Source organism: Onychostoma macrolepis, chromosome 25 (assembly GCF_012432095.1).
Source record: "Onychostoma macrolepis isolate SWU-2019 chromosome 25, ASM1243209v1, whole genome shotgun sequence".
Lineage (NCBI taxonomy): Eukaryota > Metazoa > Chordata > Actinopteri > Cypriniformes > Cyprinidae > Onychostoma > Onychostoma macrolepis.
Window position 1 is genome coordinate 23,460,422 of NC_081179.1, and position 10,987 is coordinate 23,471,408.

The 10,987-nt window shown below is 36.8% G+C and overlaps 1 protein-coding gene across 1 annotated transcript in view; it reads left to right on the forward strand.

Moving 5' to 3' along the window:
* nup160 (nucleoporin 160) overlaps positions 1-10,500 on the forward strand; it is a 49,524-nt gene extending 39,024 nt beyond the window's left edge. Inside the window, exons 29-36 of the mRNA XM_058766819.1 lie at positions 362-422; positions 1,915-2,025; positions 4,782-4,905; positions 4,997-5,098; positions 5,176-5,317; positions 7,791-7,916; positions 8,992-9,087; positions 10,115-10,500. Of these exons, the coding sequence (XP_058622802.1) occupies positions 362-422; positions 1,915-2,025; positions 4,782-4,905; positions 4,997-5,098; positions 5,176-5,317; positions 7,791-7,916; positions 8,992-9,087; positions 10,115-10,198 (846 nt within the window). The 3' untranslated portion in view covers positions 10,199-10,500. The remainder of the gene's footprint in view (positions 1-361; positions 423-1,914; positions 2,026-4,781; positions 4,906-4,996; positions 5,099-5,175; positions 5,318-7,790; positions 7,917-8,991; positions 9,088-10,114) is intronic.
* Positions 10,501-10,987: the final 487 nt, after the last annotated feature.

Genomic DNA, 10,987 nt, shown 5'->3' on the forward strand with positions numbered 1-10,987 from the left:
CCAACTGGTATCTGTTAAACAAATAATGCTAGAGCTTTTCTTAGAACTAACATTACAGAGCGTCCTGTTAGAATCACCACAATTGTTGTTTCAAGTGTCCAAGACTTGTATACACAATGCAGAAGGCATGTGTCTGTAAACTAAGGGTGTTTTCAAAAATAATGCCATGAGTAGATTTTATCAATTAACTACTTTAACCTACAGTAAATCTAATCAGTACGTTGTATGAGTTTTGTGCACAAGTTTTATGAAGCATCTAAAAATTTTGCACAGTACTCTGTGTGTATACATCTGTAACATAAATTTTGTAACACATATTATAATGTATTTTAATATATATCATGACTTGACTTTTGACCAGTATGAGCGACCAGGCACATCACCGAAAAGGAACTATGATGGAGAATTTGCTGCAAATCCAGGTAATTACTCCCAAAAACTATTTTCCCCACTTTAATACTTAAATATGATCTATTTCTGTATGCTAGTAGTCATATTGATCATTCAGAATTCAGTATTTTTATTGACAGGTGAAGAACCTGAACACTCAATTGTCTATTAAACATTTTACTACATGTCCCCCACTTAACATTTTAGTTATCAAAATGTTAAAAATAATAGTTAGCCTAGTTAATGCCTTAGTCTTGTTTCAAACAATCATTGAAGAGAATTAAAATCTAATGCGTGGTTATCACATATCTTTTGCTATTGTGTTGTTTGCTGGCTGCATGCAAAACATAGGATGATGATCATTGTTGTATAAATCTGGTTCTTGTAATCAGTCGATCCAAAAGACAATCTCCGATTTGATCATTTTGAATGATTTAATGATGCATTTTAATGAATCATGAACTGAATCAGCCAGCGCAAATGCTGAATGAATATTGTATGTTTTACAGTTTTCATTCAAATATGTACACTGCTGTTCAAAAGTTTGGGGATCAGTAAGATCTTTAATGTTTTTAAAGAAGTTTCTTCTGCTCATCAAGGCTGCATTTGTTTAATCACAAATACAGAAAAAAACAGCAATATTGTAACAATTTAAAATAACGTTTTTCTGTTTTAATATTCTTTAAAATGTAATTTGTTCCTGTGATCAAAGCTGATCATCATTACTCCAGTCACATGATCCTTCAGAAATCTTCCTAATATGCTGATTTGATACTCCATTATTATCAGTGTTGGAAACAGTTGTGCTGCTTAATATATTTTTAGAAGCTATGAGGCTTTTTTCAGGATGCTTTGATAAATAAAAACTTAAAAAGAGCAGCATTTATTTGAAATATTTTTTTTCTAACAATATAAATCTTTACTATCATTTTTTGTCACTTTAACACATCCTTGCTGAATAAAAATATTCATTTCTTTCAAGAAAGAAAGAAAAATGTACTGATCCCAGACTTTTGAACAGTAGTGTATATTGTTACAAAGGATTTCTGTTTTGAATAAATGCTGTTCTGAACTTTTTATTAATCAAAGAATAATGAAAAATATCACTGTTTCCATTGATGATAATAATAATTATAATCAGCATTTTAGAATGATATCTGAAGGATCATGTGACACTGAAGACTGATGATGCTGAATATTCGGCTTTGATCACAGGAATAAATTATATTTCAGAGTATATTAAAATATAAAACTGTTATTTTAAATTGTAATAATATTTCACAATATTACTGTTTCTTTCTGTATTTTTGATCAAACAAATGCAGCCTTAAGCACAAGAATCTTTAAAAACATTACAAATCTTACTGATCCCAAACTTTTGAATGGCGATGTAGATTTTTAAAACTATTGGCCTATTAATCTGAAAATCAGTGCAATTTTGATAGGTATAAATATCAGCAAAATCTAGTGTTGTGTTGTTTTTAAATACTGCACGTTTCAAATTTGTTTGTCATGTGATCACAGTAAGTCAACAGATAGACATTCTTGAGCTGAAAGACTTGGAGAAAGAGTATGTTCTTGCTCGGAGTAGACTGACATTGGCTCAGCAGGATCCCCCCTCAGCTGCCATTGCAGGTAATGACATGAGGGGTTACATGCTTTCTTTTGGAAGATGCTTTTATCCAATTTTAAATTATGTACAGTTGAATTTTTCTAATGCACTTTTTTTAGTTAAGCTTTCTTGAGCTATGAATAATCTCAGAAACTGAACGTCATGTTTTTGTGTATTGATTTACAGGGTGAAACAGGTTAACTTGAGCTGCTGCTGTTTTTAATTTTTTCAACAACCTTGTACATATCCTGATGCCATTCTCTCTCCTCTCTTCTCACACACAAACACACATCTACTTTTCTATCTACACATCTAAATTCAATATCTCGCAGTTCAAGGAATGCTTCATGGAGGAATGAGAAGCAAATTCTCCCAATTAATTGTAAGAATCACAAGGGGTTATTTTCAGAATCAGAAAGAGCTTTATTGCCAAGTGTGTTTACACACACAAGGAATTTGTCTTGGTGTTAGGAGCTTCCAGTACAGAAGTACAAACATAGTGCAGACAACACACAATTAAGGTAATAAAACACTAATAATGAAGAGAATAGACAATAAATTATAAATTATAAAAACCGTAATAAAAATGTACAGGATAGACAGAACTGTGAATGTGCATGTGTCCAATTTACAGATGAAGGTTTGAGTTATTTACAGATGTACAGTACTGGGGTGTGTTATGTGTTGTTCAGGTGGGATATGGCCTGAGGAAAAACACTGTTTGTGTCTGGCTGTTTTGCTGCTCAGTGATCTGTAGCGCCGGCCAGAGGGCAGCAGTTCAAAGAGGGAGTGATCTGGGTGTGAGGGGTCCAGAGTGACTTTCTTAGCCCTTTTCCTCACTCTGGAGATATAAAGATCTTGGAGGTTGGGTAGAGGGGCACCGATAATCCTTTCAGCGGTTCTGACTGTCCGTGTAGTCTTCTGATGTCTGTTTTGGTAGCTGAGCCAAACCAAACCAAACAGTTATAGATGAACACAGGACAGACTCGATGATGGCAGAGTAGAACCGTTTCAGCAGCTCTTGTGGCAGGTTGAACTTCCTTAGCTGGCGGAGGAATACAGTCTCTGCTGGGCCTTTTTCACAATACAGTCAATGTGAATGTCCCACTTCAGGTCCTGGGAGATGGTGGTGCCCAGGAACCTGAATGTCTCTACTGCAGCCACAGTGCTGTCCATGATGGTGAGTGGGGGGATAGCAGGGGGGTTTCTCCTGAAGTCCACTATCATCTCCACAGTTTTGAGCATGTTGAGCTCCAAGTTGTTGTGACTGCACCAGACAGCCAGCTGCTCATCTTCCTGCTTGTAAGCAGACTCGTCTCCATCCTTGATGAGGCAGATGACTGTAGTGTTGTCCACAAACTTCAGGAACTTGACAGAGGGCTCTTTAGATGTGCAGTCATTTGTGTAGAGGGAGAAGAGCAGTGGGGAGAGAACACATCCCTGAGGGGCGCTGATGGTGAGAGTCTTGGATGTGTATTTTCCCAGCCTCACTAGCTGCTGCCTGTCTGTCAGGAAACTGGTGATCCACTGACAGATGGAGGTGGGCACAGAGAGCTGTGTGAGTTTTTCTGAGAGAAGGTCAGGCATGATGGTGTTGAAGACCGAGCTGAAGTCCACAAATAAGATCCTTGTGTAATTCCCAGGTTTGTCAAGGTGTTACAGGATGTGATGCAGACCCATATTGACAACGTCATCCACAGACCTGTTTGCTCTGTAGGCAAACTGAAGAGGATCCAGTAAGGGTCCAGTAATGTCCTTCAGGTAGGCCAGGACCAGTCGCTCAAATGACTTCATGACCACAGACGTGAGAGCGACAGGTCTATCGTTGTTAAGGCCAGTTATTTTGGGCTTTTTGGGGACTGGAATGATGGTGGAGCATTTGAAGCAGCAGGGAACTTCGCACAGCTCCAGAGATCTGTTGAAGATCTGTGTGAAGATGGGGGCCAGTTGGTCAGCACAGACTTTTAGACGGGCAGGTGAAATACCGTCTGGTCCTGAAGCTTTCCTAGATTTCTGTTTTCTGAAGACCCGGTTCACATCCTTTATGCAGACTTTAAGGGGGAGGGAGGGAGGTTGCAGGGGGGGTAGGCGAATGTGTGGAGTGCAGATCAGAGCGGGTGCTGGGTGTCAGTCTGGCCTTTTCAAATCGGCAGTAAAACACATTCAGATCGTCAGCCAGTTGTTGATTCTCCACAGACTGTGTGGGTGGTGTCTTGTACTTGATGTTCCTCAGACCAGTCCATACTGATGCCGGATCGTTGGCTGAAAGCTCTCTCAAAGCTGCTCGTGGGATAGAGTGATATATATCTTTTACTGTTGTGTAACAGTGATCCAATATATTATTGTCCCTGGTGGGACATGTAACGTGCTGTATCTTGTTAGTTCACGGGAGAGATTTGCTTTGTTAAAATCTCAAAGAATGATTGATAACTGGCTGAACAAATATCTGTCAGTTATCATCAGTTGTTGCATCGCGGCACTCACGCACGCGTCCGGGGGCACGTACACATTCATGAGAATGAAAGAGGAAATCTCCAGCGGCGAGTAGAACGGTTAACAGTTTATGAAGAGCGCCTCTAAATTAGGAGAACACGTCTTCTTCAGAGTTGTTACGTCTGTACACCAACCTTTAGGGAGTACTTGATTAGGATATTTATGACTTGGATATTTTGTTGAAAATCTGTTATGTACAGTTGAAAAACAGCCATGGGTAAATTTTACCCTGCGATGGTTTTAGTGTTAAAAGGTTAACTTGATCCTGGTGTTATTTCTCTTACAGGAGGTGCATCTTCACAAGAGATGGTGGCTCTGCTGGTGCAAACAGGACTTTTTGACACAGCCCTGACACTATGTCAGACCTTTAACTTGTCCCTCACACCAGTCTTTGAAGGACTGACCTTCAAGTAAGTTGATCGCTCCTGTGTCTGCCCAGTCAAAATCAGCTGGCTGATTTTTGTTCTGACTTCTGCACGGCATGTATTTCTGCGTGTGTAGGTGTATAAAACTGCAGTATAAAGGAGATCAGGACCAGTCGGAGGTGTGGAACTGGCTTGCAGCTAATCAGTTGCCAACTATTATTACTACTAAAGAGTCCAGGTCTGTTCAAATACTAAAATATTCATTACAACGAACACTGCTCTGTGTTTTCCTAAACTGAATTTCTCTCCACACAGCGCGACAGATGAAGCTTGGCGGCTGTTAGCTCATTATTTGGAGAAATATCCCTCACAGAATGCTCAATATCATCGCTGTGTCATCAACAAGCTGCTGTCACATGGGGTGCCAGTGCCTGATTGGCTGCTCAATTCCTACAAGGTGGATGTTTTTTTTTTTTTTTTCTCAGCATTACATCTAATAGGCTGGGGTCATGAATTGAAAAATGATTATTTCCTTAAAACATACTTGTCCAAAAACAGCATTTATTTCGGTTTTTTAAATGAAGCTTGTTTTGTACTTTTTTATTACGTAGTAGAGATAATTACATGAGACTGCCTGCACAAAGATCAGTGCCTACTACTTCATCTTGCGTTAGTGAAGTTATGTAGGGCCCTGTGATTTTCGCAATGTAGAAAACGCAGAAGGAATCACAGAATCAAGTTATAAAAACTGACAAATTCTGTGACATTCCGCGTTAAACTGTAAATTCAAAGTTTGGATTAATTATTCAAAAGTAGGTCAATATTCTTAAAACAAATCGCAATATGGACTAGTATCTGTAAATATTAAGCCGCATGTCGTGCATGTCCCTGTGTGAATGAATGACGCAGACACGCTGTTTCGTTTACTACACACATACTGAAGCACGTGACGCTCGTGCCAATTTCTGTGTTTGTTGTCTCTCTAAATGAGGACATAAATACATGAACATCTCCAGAGATGCTCTCAGAGTTCCTGGGCATTTTACCCTTTGATTTGAGAAATTTAAAGGTAGGCCTATTCATGGCAACCCGTCAAAATAAACATTCAAATATATTACTTTTATTTAGTAGAATATACATACTACTACCGTAAAAAAAAACCTGTAAAACTTTATTTTTAAGGAATAATCGCACAATATTTCTTCCATGTTTTAATTTTAATTGTAGATAAATCTCCTTTCATTTGCCAGAAAATTTAATTCGTTTAATTTTCATTAATTAAAAGATAAATTAATTTAATGTTTAATGCTTTCATTTGATAACCAGAAAAATATAAATACACAACACAGAATTTCTGAGGGGGCAAAAAAAAGGTTAATAAATAAATAAGTTGTTTTTATGCATTCAAGTAACTAGACATGCTAAAACACATAATTTGGTAACAATAAACCATAAGGTGAGAAGAAATAAAACATTTATTTTGGCCCTAAACGTAATTTTTGTTAAACTTATAATAAATTGATTGTAAAAGTTTCATGATTTTAATTCATTAGCCTTAAATTTTATTAATCAAAAAGCATGTCTATGTTCACACTTGGCGTCTTTTTAAGTAAACCATGTTTTCAAAAAAGTCCTGAGCGCTTTTTAAAACGCCACCGCCGGCGTCTTTTTCTGCAGCTCAGAGCATCTTTTCAAGTTGAAAAAAGTTTAACTTTTCTGGAAAAAAAACCGGCCTACGTCAAGCGCCTTTTTAACAGCTGACCAATGACAAGCGAGTGGCGAGTCGTTTCCATAACAAAAACAACAAGAAAAAAGGAGAAGATGGCTGGTAGATAGATCGTATTAGTTTCGGAGCACAAGGAGTTGTGTGATATTTGCATAAATCTAGTCTAAAATATGCCATAAACCGTGCATCGTCCAACCGTTGTTCCTGTACTAAATTGTTGTAAGTACCACACTGTTTCCTTCCCTGTATAGTGTCGCGCACCCACAAACATCGTTGTGAACTGACATTACCCTCCCCGTTAACTTCAAAAGACAACACAAGAGCCAACCTTTCACTCTTTCTCAACATTTCTGCAGCACACAGTGCTAGGCTACTGTTGCAGCTGTTGTTATAGCAACAAAATACGCCTTCGGCTGCTATTTGTAACCAAAACGCTGCCAGCTTTTTATTTTTCTTGTTAAAAAAGACACCAAGTGTGAACGCCCTAATTTAACCATTAAAAAGGAGTCCAGAAAAATTTAAATAGTAAAAACGGAATTTGGAAAAAAAAACAATGAAATTTGGGAAAATATAAAAAGGATTTCATAGGGCCCTAGTGATGTAAGTCGTAACAGATGCATGACCCTGTAAACGGAGTGTTTAAATCAGAGCTAAAATCAGGGTAGAACTGGCTTTTCATTTCTCACCTCAATGGGTTTTGATTGTAAAAAGCCTAACATGTTGTGCAGCTCAGCAAACACAAAATCAAAAGGAAATGCTGTTCATGACCCCTTAAATTGATTTTGTTCGCTTGGTTCACAACTTTATACAAGGCTCTTTGTTGTCCACGACCAGTGCAACTGTATATACAACATCATCAATGCCTTAATGATCTGGGTAATTTTATAGAAAACTACCAAAGATTGTAGTCACTTTATTGTAAAATGATCACAGCAATTCAGTGTCCTTTCAAATTTACTTGGAACAGATTTGCTGCTGTTGTGCTTCTCAAAATTTAAATTTAAATATAAGGCAGATATGTTCTTAATAGATTTTTAAATATTCACTAATGAAAAAGAGTTTATTGCTCGTTTGCATAGTAAAAAATGTAAAGCAAAGCTTACATTGCTTTCTTTACCTTTTGTATATTTACAGACATGATTTCCACACTGTCCCTGTTCTCAGTTTGTATAACACATAAAGGATGATTGTGTTTCTCTTTCAGGAAATTGATGCTGCATCGCTTTTGCGTCTCTATCTGAACTATGATCAACTGGAGTCCGCAGCTGAGCTCGTGCTGGAGTATGTGGATGCTCTGCTTGGAAAGGGACATCAGTATTTTGGTATAGAGGTATGTAGTTCTGACTACTATAATTTTATACTATAATAAAAATCAAATACTTATTCAAGTCAATGAAAACTTTATGGTCTGCAGTAGACATTAAGGCTGTTATTTGCTAAGATTGCAAATAATGAATATACATTTGCTATTAAAATTTTACAAAGTGCATTTGCAGTTTGTGACTATATTAATTTACTTTGACTCAATTTGTAGCAATGAAAGATGAGGTATCATACCGCACAAGTGTAGTATGGAGTACCACAAGGCTCAGTACTAGGACCGCTGCTTTTCAAGCTTTAAATGTTACCCTTGGGAGAAATCATCAGGAAACATGTTGTTAGCTTTCACTGTTATGCTGATGATACTCAGCTCTATATAATTTTTCAGATGAAACATACCAATTTGCAAAACTAATGAAAATTGCTAGACATCCAGTTTTTTATACCAAACTATGCAATTTCCTACTGCTAAATTCTGAAAAAAAAATTGGACCAAAAATAAACCTAGAACACTGTCTAACACTTGATGGCTGCTCTGTCAATTCTTCGTCATCAGTCAGGAACCTAGGTGTGCTATTTGATAGCAATCCACTTTCTGCTGATTTTCTTTAAAGCAGTGAATGGTGCTTTTCTATGGACATTTAAACTGTAAAAAAACAAACAACAACCCTGCTTGTCCACAGTTCCCTACAGTCACTATATTTGTTATCATAGCCTTAGTCTTTAGTTTAGTACTGTTCAAAACTGTGTGCCTATTTATTATGAAATATAAATGTATATGTAATTTGTATGTTTAATATTCATTTAAGCAGGGTTTCACAATCCAGTCCTATAGAGCCTCATATTTTAGGCATCTCATTAACCTTTCAAATACAGAAATAGATTGATTAAAAACCTGCATTAAAAAAAACTGAAACAAACTGAGGATTGCATTTCACAAGTTTTTAATGTATGCTTGATATAGACATCTAATCTTACTGGATTATTACACTCTTTGCAAAGGAATGTTTGCAAACTTGTCAAACATCTCATGTGCTTAAGATTTAGTGCAGTGTATTTATTATTGTCTTTTGATTTCCTGACAGCGGCCACTCTCTGCTACAGCATCCCTGGTATGGCTGCCTTATACATCGATCGATCAGCTCTTACGAAACCTCAGTGAAAGTCAGATCAATGAAAAGGTGAAGCATTTTTCACTTACATTTGTCATGATGCCTGAGACCTTTATTTCATGATTACTGCATGAATATCGCACTGCTAATGATGAATGTGATCGGCTAATATTTGATAAAATGGGTGAAAAATGTTCACCCATCCATGTACAGGACTGTGATGTAGGGAGACCGTCTGGATTACATTTGAAGAGTTTTATTTAATAAATGAATGAGACGCAAAGCACTTCATCATTTGCAGATGAATAAAAGCATGTCTGATTAGTGAAACTGTTAAGATGTAAATTGTTAATTGCATGAAATTCATTTGAGATTCATTTTTAATCCTTAATAAATCACTCTTAACTTCTAACGATGAATCTCAGAATAAGAGTCTGAAGTGCAGTTTGTCAAGCATCACGCTTCTCTCCACATGCACTGTAAATCTTTGGAGAACCTGGAACTAAATGACTTCAGCATGAGTTTGAAGCCTGGACTCTGATGGGAAATGACTCTGTTTGTCCAGAGAATCTATAACGGTGCAGCTGACACAAAAGTAAAAAAAAAAAGATCCTGTTGTAATTTAAATGAACTGAATTATGAGCTACGCTTAACCTAATTTATAGAGCAGATTGCAGCTCTGAATAATTTTATTGTGAAAAAAATTACCAGACTTAAAAAAACTTGTTGGGAAAGGCACTGAAAAACATTCAAGGCAATCAGGGCTTAAACTACAGCACTAAAACAATCAGGACTTCTAGTTTTGAAAATACAATAAATGGGCACAGCCCAACAGATTTATGTGGATTTCAATAGCTTCTATGGGATTCTATACAATAAAGACATTCCAGAAACGATTTATTGATATGAGACTGCCAGTACAAAAAAAACTAAATTAGATTTTTTTTCTTTTTTAAACAAAACTGGGAATTCAACAACACATAAGTCTAATATATTCAATAAAAGTCTGATTTCTTAATTGCCTACTTTGAAAATTAAAAGAAGGATGACATTTCGCATGTATGGTTTTGTGATGTTCTCTGGCTTCTGTCTACAGATGTACAAGAATCTGAAAGATAAGCTAGCGGAGTATCACCGACTGGTGGATCAGAGCAGCAGAAACAGACTCATGGCCCGTTAACAGCCACTCAAAACTGCACTACGGACATGTACTTAGGATGAATAATGTTGGTGAAAATTATGTTTGTTGGTGGCGTGTAGTTGCTCTGAGCTGTTTGATGCCCCATGCTGAAAATGTATGGATAACGTATCAACATCTGCATCAATGATTTGATAATGTGTCAGAGTTCAGCCTCTTAAATAGAAAAATGTGTATTTTTATATAGACACTGTGTAAAACATCTTAAATTTTGTGTTTTGTACTCTTCACTTAACTGGTGTAATTTAAATAAGGAATGCAATAAAACAGTTTTGTTTAATTGATATGTTGCAGACCTCCTAACTTCCTTTTCAGTCCAAAAATCAGCTATTTTAAAACCAAGCTGCAAAATCAGCTCATATTCTATTTGGCCAATTTGTAACATCACAGGGTCCTAGTCTTTGACCAGTTGTTCACCTGATTACATTTGGAGTTAACATGTTCCCCATGCTTCTGAAAAGCAGATCGAGGGATTTCACAAATTAAGGCCTAAAAAGGTCTTACAGTACATTGAAGCAGAGGGTTTTGAACTCGGTCATGACATGAAATGTTGCACGCACTGCAAAAAAAAAAAAAAAGAATACTTTATTCAGTATTCCCCCCCCCCCCCGCTATTACAGTTATCTAAATATCCTTAAATCCAGTTGCAAATTTAACGTCAAAGTCACCCCAGAATGTTTTCTGAGGTGAACACAAGAACAAAGATCTGTCATTTGGGTATGAAAACTGCAACAATATCAAATATCTGCTAATGATTTGTCAATGATAAAC